Here is a 20,214-nt window from a genome sequence, read left to right as displayed (position 1 = left end):
CGGCGGTATTGATTACGACGACTGCCCCTGGTGGTGAGATCATGTATTACAGGTAAGCGGTGTGCCCTCCACCAAACGGGAGCCAAACTGACTGCAATGCAGGAAACAACGTGTGGGAGATTGTTCTTGCCAAGATGGCTGATACCCGATGCAACAGGAGTTCTTCACTTTCATCAGATAAACTTTGTAATACCAGACAATTTGGAACCTGCTTCTCTGCCGAAAAATATGAAGAATCAATTCATTAGGTAGTAATAAAACGCCGTGTACCTTGGGTATCGAACTCCACAAACCGCTAAAGGTCGCTCAACAAAGATCCGGCTGGGGCACGCCGAACAACCACACCATGCCCCAAAGTCGTACGCTCCTCTCGTCCATTCGTGTCATAAGTGCTTGGTCAGTGGCCCGCTTGACCGCCTCGCGCTCGGAGAACAGGCTCAGAAAAGCATGAGGTCGCGCAGGTACAGGGACTCTGTCATCCACCTTTGTCTCCGCTAAAGGGTGCTCGGAAAGGGAACGTTGACGAAGTTCATTGGCACTCATATGTGGTGCATCGGCAAGTGTCCACCAAAAGAGTCTGCTCAAGGGTGTCTGACCTTCATACAAGGCTGCATCGAAGTCGTCTTCATCGGCAACAGAAGACTGGATAAACTTCAGGTATGTCTGCAAAACCCGTAGCACATCGTTTGCGCGGCAATCCCCTAGCTGGTCGTTGTCTTTCCAGATACGCGACGAGTGGTAGGGGTGGGACACTTCTCGTATGTTGCCCAAGTCGCCGATTGCCCAGTGGGACTCGTCTTGAACAAAGATGTTCGCCGGCTTAATGTCATCGTGACAGTAGCCTGCACGGTGCAAAGTTCCCAGATACTCAAGTAGTTGGTTGAAGGCTGGCCGATAGCGTCCATCAACCTGACTATAAGCCATAGGCGTTTCTTCCGACGACAGTTTGTTGGCAAGGGAACGAAGATTGCCGCCTTTGAGCAGGGGAGTGACAAGGTGCCACTCGGCCGGTTCGCCAGGCGTTGTAGAAGCCATGAAATGTGCTCTCACGGGAAGGAAGCCGTTTTTCGTCGCGTTCGCATCGTCGGCAGCGGCACCCCCAAATTGTAGTGATGCGGGTATTTCCGTTGGCCATTTGGACGCATCTGGCGCGCAATTTCGGAATGGACTCCGCCCTGGTGTGAACGTCTTGATAACCGAGTCTCCGTAGGCGAACACCTTGCCCTCCCAGCCCTCGCCAAGCACTTTCCAAGACGCCCGGTTTGCTATTAGCTCTTCTTCCAACTTCGAACTTTCGTCATCGGGTTGCCAAGATCGAGCTTGTAGGCCTCCTTCGTTATGAGAGTTGAAGTCGGTCGCAGAGTACTTTTCTGAGAGTGCTTGTCGACTAGTGAGGTACAGATGTTGTTGCTGGAATAGGGCAAGTATGAAGAATACAACAGCGACCCGGTAGCGCAGGTAGTATAGAGTCCGCGCGCTGTGTGGGACTGTGTTTAGGAGAAGGCGACCCATGGGTGCTGGTATAAGTCTCCGACAGAGAGATGAGAAGGAGAAGGAGTATGGCGCTCACTAAGCTTTGGAACTCATACTAAGAGAGTGCGCCTGCCGTGACTCTTGTAAAGCCGCAAGTGGCATCCCTCCAAGGTTCATGGAAAGTGCTACGCGCCAACGCATTGGAACGGTGAGCGAGTGCATTGCAACGACTCAAGCTCCGAGTGGCTCTCGCGGAGCCAAACGGCATCTCGGAACCAGCTGCCAGGCGCAAAGCTCTATTCTTGTTCTCCCTACTGCGCCCCTATGACGTTCAACTCCAAAGTCTTGGCCTATGAATGGCCAAGATGTGGCTTTTGAAGCGAGGAAGCAGGAAGTCGGGTAATATCATTCGGATGTCGGCTAGCAAAGTTAATCTCGAAGTCCCCAAGCTGTGGCGTCACAACGCAGTGACTTCCCGCATACCTAGGTAGTCTTTATTGGCTAGCCGTGGTGGCAACAACGGCTGTGTCCAGTAGTGTCCATGTGGGTCGATAGGTAGCCTGTGCTTAACTCCGATATTGGATCTATGCGACGAGATGTTGTTCTCAGCACTACTACCACAGCCACGCCCTGGTCGTGCTCTAAGGCGCACAGCCGTAACCCTAAGACCCTACCATATCTGGCTCACTATCCATGGGTGCAAAAGACTACAAGCTCGCGCGATTGGGGAGGCAAGTATCCCGAAGCAAGTTACTGGTGTTGTTGGTAGAAATGTGGGGTGACGTCAAGGATGCGCTGTCTCCAGCCTGGTAGCGTCAGGCACGAGGTTAGCGTGGCGCATGGATCAACAGATCTTTATCACCACTGAACCGGCTTCCAGGCTTTGCCGTGACATCCTGAATCCTTGCATCCTTCCGCACCTGCACCATGAGTTCCGAAACCCAGTTCGCTGAAAACAGGACCCGCTTGGTCTCCCACTTTGATGGCTACAGGTAAGGAGCGCCACGTGCCGCCACTTCCGTAGCCACAACTGACGGTTCCAGCACCCGGGATGCACAGAGCGACGGGTGGGCCAAACTGTGGGAACAGAAGGAACAGGATCTGTGGGATCGGGGCCAGGCCTCGCCTGCTCTGACTATGTTCCTTGAAGAACATCCTTATCGTGAGACGCTGTTCCGAGACCAGAGTCAACGGCAGTTGAAGGCATTTGTGCCTGTAGGTGTCTCGTAACGAGCGTACTTAACAAGAGGCTCATCGTGCATTAGGGCTGCGGTAAGGGGCATGATGTGGCGCTATTAGCACGTCATGGCTTTAGGACATGGGGTCTAGAAATTTCCCAAGGAGCAGTGGATACCGCCAACGAGAACGTCAAATCTCATCTAGATCCTTCAGCTGGCCATGTCGCTGACGTCGTGCTCGGCGATTTCTTCCAAAAGGGATTTGAGGCTCATTTCGGACCTAACTTCCAGGGTTTCGACCTAATCTACGACTATACAGTACGTCCAGCATGCAAAGAGTCAACCGACCTATATTCTCATAACGAGTGCTAATAATGTCGATTCAGTTCTTGTGTACCCTGCTCCCTGAGATGCGAAGAGATTAGGCCAATCGCATGAAGAGCCTTTTGTCGCCAACCGATGTTCTCGTGTACCTCGAATTCCCAATGTGGAAGCCTTTGAAAGCTCAAGGTCCGCCTTGGGGTCTGAACGGTGTACACTGGAATCTCCTAGCCGATGGTGCTGATGGCCTGTTCGACGACTCCGGCAATCTTCTCGGAACAGGAAAGGAGCAGGGCTCGTTCGAAAGGGTTGTGTATTGGAAGCCCCCGGTGTCTTTTAAACAAAGTCGCGGCGACGACATGATTAGCGTCTGGAAGTTGAAGCAATAAACGGCGAAGAAACTCAGAGACGTATTCATGCTATATCCGCATCGTCTGCGGCAATTTGAGAGATCACGGAGCACTTCAGTTGGCAAACGATGGTAGCACAATGATTGATCGGGGCTCGTTCGTATTGTATAAACGCTAAATTGTAACAGTTTACTGGAAAACAACCACCTCACATCCCGTCAGTCAGCATAGCCTCAATCAGCTGCACATGCCGGTTCGCATTCGTCTCGCTCCACTCAGTCTCATAGTTCAGGCCTGAATCATCGACGTGGCAAGTCAGTCTATGTTTCACGTACAGTTGGAACATCGCGTTTTTATCATACCGTATGGCCAGAAGTGTCCACCTCCGCAAGTAATTTTCGCATTTGCTCCATCGAAGCTCCTGATCAGGGGTAGTGCCGTGCGCCAGTCGCCTGCAGCACACTTTCTGTCAAAAGCCGCTGTCTGGCCAACTCCTAGCGTGTGGCTTATCTCATGCATCGCAGTCCTTTCCGTCATGTAAGCGCGGTTCGAGCCGAATCGTAGATCGCCGTTGTAGTTCGCCTCGGCAGTAGGAACACCCGGGGCGTAGGCCACACGAATCGTCTTGTTTGCGTCGGAGTACTTCTCGTAGCGAGCGACGGCCTTTGTCATTGCAGCTTCAATCTTAGTGTATGCGTCTCTTTGGTCGGCGGTGGGGTTGGTCGCTTTTGCCAAGGACCAGGTCAGGCGTGCGGAGGCGGTGCAGGCATACGCCGCGACGAGGAGAAGAGAGAACTGCATGATCGTGGGTGTAGTTATCTGGGTTGAATCAAGAGCTGTGGTTGTTGGCGCTGTTCAGGGCTTGCAGCGATTGAGGGCTGCTGCGGCATGCCCAATGATATACCATGTGTTATTCCATGGTAAATCTCCACCGCTGATTACCACGCACACCTTTACTGCTGTAGTGGCTGCAATTAAGGACGGTCGTTCGGCCTCATTAGGTAGGTGGGTTGATAAGCTAGGATATTGTCCCGCGCATAGGAGAGCATCGTTCAACCCTTTCCACTCGCGATGATTCGTATCCAGCCATGTATGCTACCTTCCTCTGGCGGCTGGGTCACGTTTAATGTACATTGTCTTGGTGTTGCGGCGTACAAGGGCTGAAACGTTCAAGCGTCGGAGAATTGATTGCATGTAGATAATGTCCCCGCACTCCGGAAGATTTCCACATCGGCAATGAGTGCGCTTCCCGCCTCCCTTACAGCCGCCATTGAGTGCCGGTTTCTAGTCGAATGTCTTCCTGCCGCTACCTTCTCTCTACTAGCGGCTGAAATCGTATCATTTATACCACTTGTGTCTGATTGTATCTGAGATGCTAGATGGGTCAACCTGATACTACCTAGGTGATCTCGACGCACAACATCTACCATTCTGCACATGGATACTAAAGACATTAATACTTGATGCAAAGGTACTGGCTAAATATGCCCTCGACCGTCAGAGACCTCTTTCCCTTATTTCAGACAATCTGGCTGCGCGAAGTAGAGCTTTCCACAACGTGAACTGCGTGTTGATATGTAGAAGCCAGTCTCGTTCCGAACTGGTTGTTGCCTCAATTGCTCTTAGGTATATTCATTGGCGAATATAGGCGGTAATAGGAGAGACTGAACCAAAACGTTTGATGGAAACGATATGTAGAGCCGACGCATACTAGGTATTTGATGCGAGGCGTAAGAAACCCAGACTTGTCCGAGTTCGGCAGACGCCTTGTCCGACCCACGCGGCTAATCAGGATGCATGGGAGTGGGACCAAACTCTGGGAAACTGACTTTTCTTCTGGCCAGACGATGGCCAGGCGATATTTCACGAGTGATACTCCAGTTTGGCAGGTCATAAACGATGAATTCGGCCAGTTTTCCATCAAGCAGTCCAGTTCTCTGGTCTCCGCCTCCGCATCGGTGGTTTAGTGGTAAAATTAGCCGTTGCCATCCCTCACAGGACAGTTTCGGCTAGCCCCGGGTTCGATTCCCGGCCGATGCAACGCTTTCTTTTTGCATTGTCTCGCTTCTTTTTGGCGTTAGAAACACTGTAGATGTTGTGGTGGTGGAGTTGGGTCGGAAAGAGCGACCCGTGCGCGTTCCACAGCCAGCAGACCTTCTTTTTGCCTGACTGCGCCACATGCACCGCCACGCGCCCACCTCGCGTTTGAGACCCGCCATCTCTTTTCAGCTACGCGCCCACCTCGCGGCGATGGCTCATAATGCGTTGGCACACCGCGTCCGCAGCGTTGGTCTCGACAATCGAGATTCACTGGCCGGCGCTGCTCCTCAGAGTAACTTTCGCTTCACGTGGCGGTGAGGCTGTGAACGGGCGCGAGATTCACACCAGTCTGGGCTTTGTATTAGCGATTTGTCCTCGACTTTAGTCCTACTGTCTGCCCAGCAATCACGGGTTGCCCTCCTACAACTACACCAACATGTTCACGGGAACGACACCAGAATCGCTCATCCCGCGCTCGGATTCGCGCAACCCGGCTACAACTTGCAAAGGCATTACTAAATCAGGGCGACCCTGCAGACGGCCTATTGATGCGAAAGCATCTAATGACGACGGTGTTATCGCTGTAGTATCCGTTGTTAGCGACGACAGCGACGATGACGAGATTGGCGCCGCCGCCTACTTCTGCTGGCAACACAAAGACCAAGCCGAGCATTTGGCTGCGCAAGCATCGAGTGGACCGACTACCCAGCTTTACCCGCTGAAAGAGAGGAACAGTATCGACACGCTCGTGGAACGACTGGGTGTCCTTGATTTTGGAGAACCGGATGAAGCCGCGCCCAAGAAGAGTGGAAGGAGAAGAACATCTGGATCTCGTCCGCCGCGGCGCATCAATCGACCAGCTACCTGGGATAACGTAGAAGGGCCGTTGATGTCTGTACCGAGCGATGTCATGGCAGCAAGAAAGCGCAGAGACCATCGGCCGCCGAAGCCACCTCCACAGAGGAAAAAGAAGAGTTTTTGGGCTTCATTATGTTGTGGGTCTGCAGACGACGACGAATACACGGAGGTCGTGCGGCACAAGAGAAGGACAGACGAAAAGCCCATATCGGAGGACGATGCACAAGAGACAACTATGCAGCAAGTACCACAGCAACCGCCTCGAGTACGACCAGAACACCGAAGGCCGAGCGGTCAGACCTCGAGACCTTCGTCTTCCTCGCGACCACCTCCCACATCGCGACCACCAAGTGACCAACCTGCCCGCAAACCACTGGGAGAAAAGCCCGCTCGACCTGTCAATCGGACAACTCGCGAAGAGTCAGAAACAGCCAAGCTACTCCGCTACATCCCCAATACATTACCACCACAACTCGCGTCGACCCTGCTCGCCCAACTCTCAAAGCCCATTTCACCCCACGACGAAGAAGGCTACATCTACATCTTCTGGCTCACCCCCGAAGCCGCCGGCCCTGCACCATCCTCCGCTGCGTCGACGCTTCTCTCACCACCATCACGTGCAGATCAAAGCCGGCGAACTTCAGATGTCATGCGCCAATTCTCCGTCAAAGGCGGACAGCCCAACACCACCCGCTCAAGATCCGGATCCGCAAACTCCCCACCAGACAAAGACACCATCCTCCTCAAAATCGGGCGCGCAAACAACGTCCACCGCCGTATGAATGAATGGACTCGCCAGTGCGGATACAGTCTATCCCTCGTGCGGTACTATCCCTACGTTTCTTCTTCCACGCCCTCTCCTCAGCCCTCGCCTGCACAGTCTCGGCGCCAATCAGGTGCGAATGCCGGGGCTGCCTCTGATGGCGTGAGGAAAGTGCCGCATGCGCATCGTGTGGAGCGCCTGATTCATCTCGAGCTTGCGGATCAGCGTGTCATCAAACAGTGCGATGCTTGTGGCAAGTCGCATAAAGAGTGGTTTGAAGTCGAGGCTACGAAGGAGGGGGTGAAGAAGGTGGATGAGGTTGTGAAGCGGTGGGTTGAGTGGGCTGAGAACAACAATGAAGGATAAGCGGGATATTGCTAGGGAGTTGGGACGCTGAATTGTGATTACAGAGCCCAGTTAGACGTAAATTGTTAGATTACCAAGAGGTATAAGTAGTAAAGCAGCTTGATTGCACATGAGTATGTATCCCAGATGCTTGCTCGAGAACTACTTTGGCCGGATTGACGTCACCAACAACATTGTGTGATTATGTAGAATGAGGAAAATTTCATTGGGGAATTGGGTATCTTGTGTAGCTATCGCAGCAATCAAACAATCAGGAGCACCAGAGGCTCATCTTCTTCGCTAAACTCCCGATATCCGCGGGTTCAGAATGCGACACAGTTATGGGGGTTGCCCGACATAGCGGACACTGTACAACGGAGCTTTTAGCAGTGGTAGTGGTGGCGAGGGATAAGGGGGTGAAGCGCGGTCGATCTTTCAGGTGTGCGAATCCATAACTTTTCCATCCTTTTCGTCGCATTCAGTGACGATTGGTGTCCCCCAGCGGTGTTGAACCTCCTCTTACTCGTAACATCGTCCATGGGTGTATATACAGTGGGTTTATTACTGCACTCGGTGCCGTGGTGTTGGTATCAGAAAAGACCGATGCGCGGCCGCCAGTCGTTCTCGTTGACAGACTTTGGGTTGACGACGATCTGGTAAGGGAAGGGGTTGGCGTCGGTGGTTGTGATGGGTGGGATGTGGTCTTTTTCTCGGTTCACAATGGCGATGATCTTATGCGCTGCCTTTTCCAGAGACTTGGTCATGGCACGGCGGACCTTGAGCACATCTGACACTTTGTTAGTGGCGTGCGTTGCAACAAGCAGAGAGACATACCAGTTTCTGTGCGTGGCTGGGCAAGGGTAACATCCAGCGTCCACTGCTCCCAGCAAACGTCCTCGTCCGCCTTGCTGAAGAAGTACGATGTCTTTTTTCGCTTCTTCTCAAAGAACTGCACGACAATCTGCCCCCTTCCTCTCGGCTGGTGCGTGCTGTCTATCGCCCGAACTAGCGCAAACGTCTTCTGTTCGATAAGTGTCTCGAGATCGACATCGTCGATGGCGGGAAGGGTCAGGTCGAGGAGGTCGCGGGTCAAGGGAGAGATGGACGTAAAGTAGCGGTGGAAGAATATCGTGTGCAGTATCGCTGGGGTCAGGTCAACTATGGTCTACAGGGTATTCGGGGCGGGGAGACGTGTAGTGGGGGAGAAAGTTGCGCCGATCTCCACGCCAGAGACACGGTGGAAGAGAATAGACTCACCCTTGACGACATCCTTCACGCACGCCGCGTCGGCGAAGATCTCGAGGTTGTACTCTGGCCGCCTCCTAGGTTCCATGCTGGCATCAACAGTCCGGAAGCCCGAAGCGCGTGCTGAAGACCGGGTAATGCGCCGCGCGGCGTTCTGGGGCGAGCGTGTCGCAACGAGGCGCTCAAAGGCTGTGGCCGTCGGCGGTGCTGGCGTCGCAGTAGCAGTCTCGTGGCGGTAGGCGGGGCTTTGCTGGCGGGTTCGTCGTGGGTGCAAGAAGTACGGAGCTGAAGATTTGGGGTTGTGCGGGGCAGGAGCGGACGAACACGACGACGGAAACTGAGAAGGAGCGGCCGGCATGCGTGAGATCATCAAAGAAGCACAATCCTGGCTGGGCACCATTTTCGCCTAACCCACGCCTATCAGCGCCTGTTGACTGCATAGCCCATGGAGCCCTACAGCTATTTGTAGCCCGTCTCAGCCACAGCCCAACATGACACCCTCTGAGACACGATGTCAAGATTCGCACATGAAAGTGTCATCTGCCTTGGCCGTCTGAATCACCACCTCGTCACGTCTGACAGACCACCGCGGCGTGACTGGCACGGGGAGGCAGCAAGTATCCGCTTACGAACGGGCCGCGAACATCCCTCAGGTTCCAGGTTCCAGGGGCGCTAGCATAGTCGGCAAGGCTGCTTGACATAATCCTGCATGACCAAATCTAGTCGTCGAAGCGAAGAAATGTCTCGCATGCATATAGCCTGGACCACCAGTTTGCATGCTGCGTGTTGTGGTAGTGTGCACGCATGCATGCGACGGGGTGGCCAGTCGAAGTAGACGAGAGCGTGCACCTGGTGTACGATGCTTCCAAGCGTCCAAGGCCCGGGGTTGTCAGGCACGATCACATGTCAATGTGATTGCCCAGAATGCATGGTTGTGGCTTCCTGCCGCCTTGTCGACAGTATTGCTGCCTCCAGTGAATACCAGAATCAAACGCAAGTAGCAAAGACTAGAAATGCAAAAAGTCACTATGAGCCCACGGCTTGCGGAAAGAATCCGAGTCCTCGACCGTTCGGAAATAAGCTTTGAGGTTGAGCCTCAACCATCGCGCCAAGCCCAAGTCGCGCAAGTCGCGTCACCCTCCTGCCCGACCAACAACCCAACGAACAGAACATGGTCGGCACAAAGCGCAGACGCGACGAAGACGATGTCGACGAGGGCACACCGCAGAAATCACGCGCACGATTCGCTGAAGAGGCTCACGATGAGCTAGAACCCCTCGAAGCGCAGACACCATCCAGAAAGGGGAGGACACAACATCTGGCCGAGCATGGGACGCCCCGATCCATCTTGAAAAAGACTGGTCTGGTGAACGGCATCACCGCGACGCCCAAGTCTACCCGGAAGCTGGTCTTTGAGACGCCTACCAAATCCGCAAAACGAGACTCTCCGAATGGCACGCCCACCATCGTTCGCAACGCCGATCGCAGCGCGCGCAGAAAGAGCAATCGCCGTATACTGGAACGCACACTGAATGGCGACGAAAGCGATGAAGATGCGCTGGATGAGGAGGAGGACCTCGCCGAACACATCTTAGGAGAAGACACAGAGGACGCGGAGCAGGCCGAGGAGGGAGTGGTACAAGACGAAGCACCTGTACCAGAGACACCCTCGAAGCGTGGGAGAGGCCGACCTAAGGGGTCAGGAAAAGTAGGGCGGCCACGAAAGCAGCGCTCGCCGACACCTCCGACTGAGCTGCCACCGCACGAGGAGTACTTCTGGCAGAATCGCCCAGGCGGCACCAAAACCTCCAACAACACTCTCTCTGCGCAGAGCCTGTTGAATCACGATGAATACTTCTCAGCAATGCAAACGTACGAGGACCGCCACCAGTCTGAACGAGAGTTCTTGCTTGATTTGCATGGCCGAGCATACGATCAATGGATCTTCGAGCTGGAGGAAGGTTTCAACATATGCCTCTATGGGTACGGATCGAAGCGCATCATCACCGAACGATTCACCGCACGCCTCTATCAGTCTCTCCTAGACGCTGCGCCGTACAAAGGGACAAAGAAGTCACCGAAGATTGTGGTTATCAACGGATACACAGCTGGCACAACAGTAAAAGACTTGCTGTTGACTATAGCATCGGCAGTCATACCAGCCGGACCAAAGTTGCCCAATCAGCCCGCTCTGCTACTCGATTTCATCCTCGAACACCTCGCCAGCAACCCGCCGCCGCATCCAGTACCCGTCATTCTGAATTCCATCGACTCGCCCTACCTTCGAAAGTCTCCAGTACCTTCCATGCTCGCCCGCCTAGCTGCACATCCATCAACCAACCTTGTGTGTACAGCGGATACACCGAACTTCCCTCTTCTGTGGGATGTAGGCATGAAGACACAATACAAATTCCTCTTCCACGACGCAACAACCTTTGCGCCCTACGACGCGGAGATAGACGCGGTAGAGACTGTGAATGAGCTCCTCGGACGCAGCGGAAGACGAGTAGGCGGAAGAGATGGTGTCGGCTTCGTCTTACGCTCTCTACCGGAGCAAGCTCGAGAACTGTTCCGCATCCTCGTCATGGAGCAGCTAGCACTCTCACTCATGGAAGGCGGTGATATGGAGGAAGAAGACGAGGTTACTGCTACACCGAGGTCGAAGAAGGTCGCACAAGTCAAGAACGTTCTGCCAGAGTCTACCCAAGGCGTTGAGTACCGCGTGTTGTACCATAAGGCTGTCGAGGCCTTCGTTTGTACAAGTGAAGTCAGTTTCAGGACGCTGCTCAAGGAGTTCCACGACCATCAGATGATAGAGAGTAAGAAGGATGGTATGGGTACGGAGAGACTGTGGGTACCTTTCAGACAGGAAGAGCTAGAGGGTCTCGCGGAAGATCTCGCTGGAGAGGCGTTTTGATTTGCGCACCCCGTTCGACGAAGAAGTTGAACACCTACACCACCCTCCTACAAAGAATGAAGGGGGTACATGATCCGGGCGTCTACATTGCGTCCAAAACTTGTCAAGTTTCGTTCTGACACCAACGTACACTTCAGGGCGTTCGATTCGTTCTTTATATGCGGTGGGCGTATATCCTTAATTACATTGTACAACATATTTTCATGATATTGCGATGCCATTTCCCTCACTTCCAGCGACCTTGCTGGGTTCAAGACTAGAACAAGGTTAAAGCAAAAAGAGCGAGGACGTTTCACAGAGAGCAAAAGTCTGACAGACAGAAAAAAGAATGTCAGTGGTCACTACGAAGTTTGAACCCGCGATCCGCCACCGTCGTCCTGCGGATCTTTCACCTCGATCTTGAGATCAAGTTTGACATAGTATTCTGACAAAAAGGCAAAAAGAAAGGACTGGTAATGGTCACTACGAGGGTCGAACTCGCGACCTTGGCGTTATTAGCACCACGCTCTAACCAACTGAGCTAAGCGACCGTGTTATCGGATGATTGATGGAAGGTTGAAGAATTGCGGCAGTCATGAATGCGATGGAAGTGGTGGTATTAGCAGAAATCAACAGTGCAGTTGCTAGACGCGGGGTCGGAGCAAGTTTGCAACTTCCTCGCTGAAAACCAGAACTCACTTAGCTGATTTTCTCGGCCCCACCTACGCGATAGAGCAAGAGCGCATTGCGACTTCTCGATACTCGTTAAACGGGAACGTCATTTGTGAACACAGCCGATGGGCTACACACCTTAGTGCCGCAGTAAGGCTCTTGGTTGTGGTGTCCATTGCTGTATCTCTGAGCAGAGAAGTGAGCGCACCTGTGAAGAAATTACTTGCGAAGCCTCACATAAGGAATAAACTGTCGAGATGAACGGGTGCCTGCAGTCTACATGAATCTCAAAACAGACGCTTACTTGAAGCTGGATGCAATGTAGACTTCTAGGTCATCGACTTTTAGCAGTTGTCCAGTTTCTTCCTTGACTATGGTGGTTGGACGTTTGGAAGCTACGGGATGCGAGTATGAGCATTCTCTCTTTACCACGTCACATCTATGTTTACCTGCGGAGAGTTCATGAGCGATAGACAAGACGGCGAGCACTTCAATATATAGCTACTTTATCACCGTGACTCAACAAGACATGTATCATATCTCTCGAAGTATTTGATCAACGTGAAGATGCTTCGCCTACTACGAAAACAACCTTTGCTCCTCCGATACAAATATACAAAGATACCGCAACGTCTAGAAAAACAAGCCGCCCAAAATGAATCTAGACTTCCAAGTGCCATTGCCTCATGGACTCCAGACTGCACTAGCGGCTGGTGTGCATACCGAGCATGAGCATGTGGCGCTGCCTAGATGGGTCACCAGGACCCCTCGTTGCCACTCCCACAAGCCGAACCTATTCCTCCAAGTCATGCGCTGTAAGCCTTGCAGTGGTGCCATTTTGAGAACTCGATCGCCCGAATAGAATTGCGATGCGATCCATCTGTCAAGGCAAGGTCTGCGCTTGGTAGCGCCCACGGCCAGAAGCGTGTTTTCGGGTCAGCCACCTAGAATTATGGTCGGGTATTCCGCTTGTGGGTATGTCCATTCGAAATCGACAGAGGCTGCTGTACTGTGGTCACCATGTGCAGGTGATCGTGTTGCGGTCGAGGATTCTTTGTTGTTTGCTTTGCTTGAGGCTCCGATGGCACATCGACACCGGGGCAACCCGCAGTCATCTCCACATGACGTCCTCGAGGGAAAAGCTGCGGTTGAATGGCTGGTACGCTGGTAGACAGAATACCGGAAAATAGTTCCCTCTATCGTGGCCTGGATCAGCATGCGGAGCCCGCCCCGGCATTAGCGCGCCACCTTCCCGTGGCAGATCCCAGCTGTGATCACGATCCGTCGCTCTTTTAGACGACTATGATGCTATGTCAGCCACCTTTTTACTGCTTTAGGTTCGACGTTGACCTAAGTCCAGATCTTACCGGTAAATCTTCAGCATAGCTGAGGTAGTTCGAGATCCAGGCGTGTGGCCGTCGCGTCAACGGCTGAAGCATGACGACACTTCGCTTTGACCGTCTGAGTAGCCGTTAGCTGTAGCATCACCAAACGACTACTTGGGTCGTGATGTGGACTTGTATTCTCATCGACAAGTAGATTGCGTCTCCTCTTCTTTAACTTTCCCATATTTCTTCTTTTTGGCGTGATAGAAGTCTTACTTTCATTTCTGGACTTTCACCTTTCCATCTTCTCTGGCGCGGGAGCCATACTATCGCCATGAATATCAACGTAGGTAGAACCCAATGGCAACATTGTGATGTGGGACAATGCTAATGCTTTCGTGACAGGAACCCGTCCAGGGCAAAGCCTTTGCACTACCCTTCACGAAGGCTGCAGACCCTAATGCCAACCTCACCGATTCAGAGATGCGTCTGCCGTTATTGAGCCGCGTACCCGACAACATTCGTAACCACTTCATCGCCATGTGCGGAGAATTTGTCGGCACTGTCCTGTTTCTATACTTTGCTCTGTCCGGTGCACAAGTCGCAAACAGTATACCGTCGTCGGGAGGCCAGACGGTAGCGGAGGCTGGCAGCAATCCCCAACAGCTGCAGTATATTGCGCTTTGCTTTGGCTTCTCGCTTGCTGTGAACGCCTGGGTCTTCTTCAGAATCAGTGGAGGCTTATTCAATCCGGCCGTGAGTACCTCCTCTGTCTCGCGCTGTTACTCTACCAGTTCGCTAAGACTGGTTTAGGTCACATTCGGCATGTGCTTGATCGGTGCACTCCCCTGGGTACGCGGTGCTCTATTGTTCGTCACTCAGATCCTCGGAGGTATGGCGGCAGCTGGTCTGGTCCAGTGTATGTTTCCGGGTGATCTGAACGTTCGAACGAAACTCGGTGGCGGTACTTCTATTACGCAAGGTCTTTTCATTGAGATGTTCCTTACTGCCCAGTTGGTCTTCACCATCTTCATGCTGGCAGCTGAGAAGCACAAGGGAACCTTCATCGCACCCGTGGGTACGTCAATAGACCCTGCTTGGGTTACATGGCTGTTGCTAACATCTTGAATAGGTATCGGTCTCGCTCTGTTCGTTACAGAGTTATCTGGAGTATACTTCACAGGCGGATCCCTGAATCCCGCACGATCGTTTGGGCCTGCCGTCGTCAACCTTGAGTTCACGCATTACCACTGGATTTACTGGCTAGGACCCATACTCGGATCCATTATCGCGGCCGGGTTCTACAAATTCATCAAGATTCTCGAATACGAGACTGCCAACCCAGGCCAGGATATGGACCACGCTGCCAAAATCGAGAAGAAGAAGAACTTGCTGCTTGCCGCCGGTATCAACGAGTACGACGCTCACCAGGTGGCTACAGAGCTTACAGAGAAGGCCGCTGTTGCCGATGCCGGTGGTCCGGATGGTGGAGTTGTCGCCAATGGCCAAGGTCAACGTGACCCACAGTACGTTCCTCATGTCGGCATGTACGGAACGCAATTCCGTTCGAACTCTGATATCAGCAACAAACGCGGGTCTGGTAGCTCCGAATCAGGGGTTTTACCATCGCCGCAACGTCCGACTGCTGTGACTACAGGTAGCCAGGTTGGGAGGTTCAGCTACCTAGGTAGTCGCGGTGCCGTACCAGGCAACTCTGCCCAGATCAACGCTCTGAGGAGAGAGAGCAGACAGGATAGCCCTGCTATGACGACGAACGACGAGCTTTATGCTCCCCTGCAACACGGCGCCGACGTACCTCTTGGAGGTGCTGTCCTTGAGACTGAGCCTAGGCAACGAGTCAACAGGACGCCATCGAGCTTTGCATGATGATAAGAGTATGGTAATGAGTACAATTAAGAAGCGCGACCGGATACCCTCAAAGTAACATAGCGCGTTTTGTTGCAGCGATTTTGTCTAGCGTTCCTGTACATAATGAATCGATTCGTGGTCATCTCGACGTTAAATACTTCATGGTGATGTTTCTCCGACAAGGCGGCCGATACCTCGTAGCGCTCAAGACTGAATTGCGTCCGATGTCACCGTTGTGGATCACGGGTCTGGCAAAGCCATTCGTGCTCCTTGAGTACGAATGCAAGAATTCGAAAACAAATTAATGAGATCGGGTTGAGGTTTGGGGCGCGCCTCGATGGAGCAGATGAGTGAGTTAGTGGGAGAGTGACCTTCAGCGTTGCTGAAGTCTGGCAAGTTGAAGCGATCACACTAGTACAGACGCGACCTAGCTCCGAATAAATCCCAGGTGCCCACCCCCACCCGTGACTTCCACATCCAGAGTCTGAGTCCTCAAGATTCGCCATCTACAAACCGCAAACACCAAACAATAAAATCTGCCCACCATGGCGACTATGACGGTGACAGAGACGCAGCATAAGAGGAGGCTACCAAAGAATGTCAAATTGCCACCCGAGAATGAACGTTACATGCGTGCGTGCGCAGATATCGCCTCAGCGCTCATTCAGGACTATGAATCCCAGGCCGACGGTTCAAAACCTAAAAAGGACCTGAACCTGAACTCGCTACGGGGGCAGATCGCGAAGAAGCACTACCTTAAGAGCCAGCCTCCGCTCACGGCGATTATCGCGGCTGTGCCTGAGCACTACAAGAAATATATCCTCCCAAAGCTCATCGCCAAGCCGATCCGTACGTTGCCCTCAATGATATTGCATAATTATAGTGAGACTGATTTACTTTATAGGTACATCATCTGGTATTGCAGTAGTGGCGGTCATGTGCAAACCTCACCGGTGCCCACACATTGCCTACACTGGTAATATCTGTGTGTACTGTCCAGGAGGTCCAGACTCCGACTTTGAGTACTCAACACAGTCCTACACAGGTTACGAGCCAACATCTATGCGCGCTATTCGAGCGCGATATGATCCTTACGAGCAGGCTCGTGGACGAGTCGACCAGATCAAGTCGCTCGGTCACAGTGTCGACAAAGTTGAGTACATCATTATGGGCGGCACATTCATGTCACTACCAGAGTCATACCGGGACGAGTTCATCTCACAACTACACAACGCGCTTTCGGGATATCAAACCAAAGACGTTGACGAGGCTGTTGCCGCCGGTGAGATGAGTAACATAAAGTGCGTTGGTATCACCATCGAAACACGACCAGATTACTGTTTGGATCAACATCTTTCCTCCATGTTACGCTACGGATGTACGCGTCTCGAGATCGGTGTACAGTCCCTTTACGAAGATGTAGCGCGCGACACGAACCGAGGCCACACTGTCGCCGCCGTAGCGAAGACCTTCTGTCTCTCCAAAGACGCTGGTTTCAAGGTTGTTTCACACATGATGCCAGATCTTCCCAACGTCGGGATGGAGCGTGATCTCGATCAGTTCGTAGAGTACTTCTCGAACCCAGACTTCCGCACTGATGGACTCAAGATCTATCCTACACTCGTCATTCGCGGCACAGGACTCTACGAACTCTGGCGGACAGGAAGATACAAGAACTACACACCAAACGCTCTCATCGATATCGTTGCCCGCATCTTGGCCCTAGTACCGCCATGGACGCGAATCTACCGTGTGCAGCGCGATATTCCCATGCCGCTTGTCACATCCGGTGTTGAGAATGGTAACTTGCGAGAGTTGGCGCTGGCAAGGATGAAGGACTTCGGTACCTCGTGTCGCGATGTACGGACGCGCGAAGTCGGCATCAACGAAGTGAAGCACAAGATCCGCCCCGATCAGGTCGAATTGGTACGTCGGGACTACACGGCTAACGGCGGTTGGGAGACATTCCTCGCATACGAAGACCCGAAACAGGACATCTTGATCGCCCTGCTTCGTCTACGACAATGTTCGAAAGAACATACCTTCCGGCCAGAGTTGACTGGCCAGCCCTCTTCGCTGGTACGCGAACTGCACGTCTACGGATCTGCTGTCCCTATACATGCAAGAGACCCGAAGAGGTTCCAGCATCAAGGTTATGGTACGCTTTTGATGGAGGAGGCAGAGCGGATAGCCAGGGAAGAGCATGGAAGCAGTAAGATCAGTGTTATCTCTGGTGTTGGTGTGCGAAGTTACTACGGCAAACTGGGTTACTGGCTTGACGGCCCGTACATGAGCAAGACGCTCGAGCCGCTGTGGGAGAGGGACTGGTAGATGGGAACTTCGTGGCTGGCGCTTTTTGGCGTTCGTGCATGGATCGGACCTGATGCTTCAATTGACAGATATGCAGGGCTCATGCACATGTACAGATAGCATATATTACGCTAATCCAATGTCTTGCTACGGAAATGTATGAACCCGCCTGTGCCCGCTGAACGCCGTGTCTCATATTACAATGTACAAGTGCCTCTGCCTTTCCTCCACAGGCGCAATGACGCATGCCTGTCCCGATGCCATCTTCGCATCCAAAGATTCTCTAGATGACTTCTCGTCTTATCTTGCCGCTCAACCGTGTTTCGCACCCTGTTCAAGATTATGACAGGCTTATCGCGCCGCGACGGCTTTCGCGCATGTGGAGGAAGGCCTGCAGACCGCAGAAGACAAAGAAGCCCTGGAAAGACGTTAGCTAAGTGCGATACTCTCTTTTGATTCCAACGTACAATGTATATGAAGACGGCACCGAATACCGCGCCGGCAACTGCGCCACCATCCTCGGGGTCTTCATGTCCTCCCATTACGGTACCGCTGTGTCCCTGCGAGTTGCGCATTAGCATCAGTTCTGCTTTACAGTTCTCATAACCAGTGGCGACTGTGGATTCGAAGGTGTTCGTCCTTGTCGGGACCATGGGCAGGAGGCAGACGTACTTTGAACAGAGCTCCGATCGTGGAGAGAATGACGATGGCAAAGAGCGACACGACGATGCTAGCACTCCGTTAGCTTCCTTGCTATTCCTTCTTCCCTAGATTGTTTGGCGCATACCACGTCCATGCATTCATCGCGGAAACAACGGGCTTCACCATGATGGGCGACTTGGAGCTTCGGTATCGCGCGGCGGCGGGTAGCTTATCGGCGGCGGTGGCGGCGCTTCGATCGTGGTATCGTCGAGTGGTTCGCTACCTGTACCGGTGATGTAGATGATGTCGTAGGAGGAGATGGGGCTGGGAGGTGGTCGACGTCGATGGTGCGGCGCTGGATGAGGTGCCTGAGCCTGGAATCGTCATGTCTTGCGACGCCTGCCGATGCGCGTGGGTCCGTGCACCGCATCTGATGCAGGTGAACCGGGAACTTCCCGAACATCGACATTCATTCCATTCCCCATCGACGCCGCAAAACCCTCATAGAACGGCTCGCCATCACAGTTCGCGCTACCTTCGAAGCTGAATACAGATATCATGTCTCACTAGGCTGGACAACATAACTTATTGTACCATCATCGCGATAACGGAAGACGGCAACGGACTAGAAACCTGGCTTCACCACACTCAACGACGCCCATCAGCTCTTGGACTCCATCCACGCCCGCATACATAAGCTCCTCATCTATTGTCCTGAGAGCTCAAGATGGATAGTAGCGTTGATACCTTTCGCTTCCTCGATCTTCCCAAAGACATCCGGTTATTAGTATACGATTACTTGCAGCCCGAGAGTCACTTGGTATCGATTTTTGGAGACCACCGTTGCCTCTGGTATACCAAATTGAGGCCTTCCACAGCACTATTATTAGTCAACCGCCTTCTGTGCGACGAGATCAGAGCCTACTTCCGCAACGGCTTCCCAGGGCAACCTATCACGCTTGTCGCCGTGGAGGGACATGGCACGTTTGCACTGCGCTTTCTAGAAGCTCTCACCTCGGGTCATCACTTGGATACGCTGTCCAAAGAGAACCATGGCGACGCCGGCATGCCTGTCGAACTCTCCAAGTTTACGCAGATGATACCGACCCGTCAACTGAGGATGCGTGTTCAGAGTATCGATCAAACGCGTTGCGAAAGTAAGACGTCCCCACTTACTGAATTCGACGATACAACGCTCCAGAAAGTCTATCGTCTCTGTGTGCTAAGAATGCGCAAAGAGACACACTTTCAGTTAAGAGTTCTGTTCCCAAGCGGGAAAGTAAAAGGCGACAGGGATTTGCGCTACTTACTCACGGGAAGAGCCAATACTCACCCGGAAGACGTTCGTTCATTTGAGGTGACTGTGATCTTTACGGCTACACCGCCACCCGATGCTATTCCGTCACGGGCTGAGATAGGGATAATATATGGAGAGAGTGCTATTGATGCGAAGAACATTAAGCTGCAATCGGAGGCCATGACAGAGCAGGAACTCGACGTTTGGCGAACCGGTCGTTTCTACAACTACGATGACTACCACGACAACCACGACAACCACGACTGCCACACCTACCACAACTACTACTGAGAGCTTTGGACATAGTCTTCGTGATGATATGGGTTATCTTGTCCCGTTTTGACCACGGCTGGATCTTGGCTTTATGACCTGATGCAAGTCTGAGTAAGAGGAGGTATAGCTGCATTCGCACGCGCTAGGTCTCCAGTCTGAAAACTGTGAAACCTGGGAACTCTGAATGCCTTTGTAGCGATCGCATAGAATGCTGAGTTGTGGATTCGTAGTGTTAACCAATCTTTTGATACTGGTCACATCCAACGCTGGGCTTGATGAACAACTCTTCTCCGTCCCCACTATGTGAATATCCCATAAATTCTGCGAACGGTCTCGGCGTGCAGCCGTGAGAGCAGC

At 52.8% G+C, this 20,214-nt stretch overlaps 7 protein-coding genes and 2 non-coding genes across 9 annotated transcripts; 5 read left to right on the top strand and 4 right to left on the bottom strand.

Annotated features, from left to right (window-relative positions):
- Positions 1-306: 306 nt before the first annotated feature.
- J4E87_005561 (uncharacterized protein) lies at positions 307-1,512 on the bottom strand (the record flags this gene model as incomplete). The annotated part of the gene is made up of 2 exons (XM_049377171.1): positions 307-1,487; positions 1,509-1,512. 2 exons carry the CDS (start codon positions 1,510-1,512, stop codon positions 307-309), a joined length of 1,185 nt encoding a protein of 394 aa, XP_049233396.1.
- A 2,018-nt stretch (positions 1,513-3,530) lies between these two features.
- J4E87_005560 (uncharacterized protein) lies at positions 3,531-4,123 on the bottom strand (the record flags this gene model as incomplete). Its single annotated transcript, XM_049377170.1, has 2 exons — positions 3,531-3,616; positions 3,685-4,123. 2 exons carry the CDS (start codon positions 4,121-4,123, stop codon positions 3,531-3,533), a joined length of 525 nt encoding a protein of 174 aa, XP_049233395.1.
- A 1,151-nt stretch (positions 4,124-5,274) lies between these two features.
- Positions 5,275-5,362, top strand: J4E87_005559. The gene has a single exon. It is a non-coding gene; the product is annotated as a tRNA-Gly (tRNA).
- A 436-nt stretch (positions 5,363-5,798) lies between these two features.
- Positions 5,799-7,349, top strand: J4E87_005558 (uncharacterized protein; the record flags this gene model as incomplete). The annotated part of the gene is made up of 1 exon (XM_049377169.1): positions 5,799-7,349. One exon carries the CDS (start codon positions 5,799-5,801, stop codon positions 7,347-7,349), a length of 1,551 nt encoding a protein of 516 aa, XP_049233394.1.
- A 569-nt stretch (positions 7,350-7,918) lies between these two features.
- Positions 7,919-8,931, bottom strand: J4E87_005557 (uncharacterized protein; the record flags this gene model as incomplete). Its single annotated transcript, XM_049377168.1, has 3 exons — positions 7,919-8,115; positions 8,163-8,471; positions 8,586-8,931. The coding sequence occupies 3 exons, from the start codon at positions 8,929-8,931 to the stop codon at positions 7,919-7,921; spliced, it is 852 nt and encodes a 283-aa protein (XP_049233393.1).
- Positions 8,932-9,744: 813 nt separating this feature from the next.
- On the top strand, positions 9,745-11,490 carry J4E87_005556 (uncharacterized protein; the record flags this gene model as incomplete). The annotated part of the gene is made up of 1 exon (XM_049377167.1): positions 9,745-11,490. One exon carries the CDS (start codon positions 9,745-9,747, stop codon positions 11,488-11,490), a length of 1,746 nt encoding a protein of 581 aa, XP_049233392.1.
- Positions 11,491-11,946: 456 nt separating this feature from the next.
- J4E87_005555 lies at positions 11,947-12,020 on the bottom strand. Its single transcript has one exon. It is a non-coding gene; the product is annotated as a tRNA-Ile (tRNA).
- Positions 12,021-13,800: 1,780 nt separating this feature from the next.
- Positions 13,801-15,353, top strand: J4E87_005554 (uncharacterized protein; the record flags this gene model as incomplete). The annotated part of the gene is made up of 4 exons (XM_049377166.1): positions 13,801-13,812; positions 13,872-14,222; positions 14,280-14,544; positions 14,599-15,353. The coding sequence occupies 4 exons, from the start codon at positions 13,801-13,803 to the stop codon at positions 15,351-15,353; spliced, it is 1,383 nt and encodes a 460-aa protein (XP_049233391.1).
- A 527-nt stretch (positions 15,354-15,880) lies between these two features.
- ELP3 (Elongator subunit) lies at positions 15,881-17,666 on the top strand (the record flags this gene model as incomplete). Its single annotated transcript, XM_049377165.1, has 2 exons — positions 15,881-16,184; positions 16,336-17,666. 2 exons carry the CDS (start codon positions 15,881-15,883, stop codon positions 17,664-17,666), a joined length of 1,635 nt encoding a protein of 544 aa, XP_049233390.1.
- Positions 17,667-20,214: the final 2,548 nt, after the last annotated feature.

Source organism: Alternaria ethzedia, assembly GCF_023757985.1.
Source record: "Alternaria ethzedia strain BMP 0044 chromosome Unknown scaffold_11, whole genome shotgun sequence".
Classification (NCBI taxonomy): domain Eukaryota; kingdom Fungi; phylum Ascomycota; class Dothideomycetes; order Pleosporales; family Pleosporaceae; genus Alternaria; species Alternaria ethzedia.
Note: the sequence above shows the minus strand (reverse complement) of the source record. Positions and strands in the feature narration are given on the sequence as shown.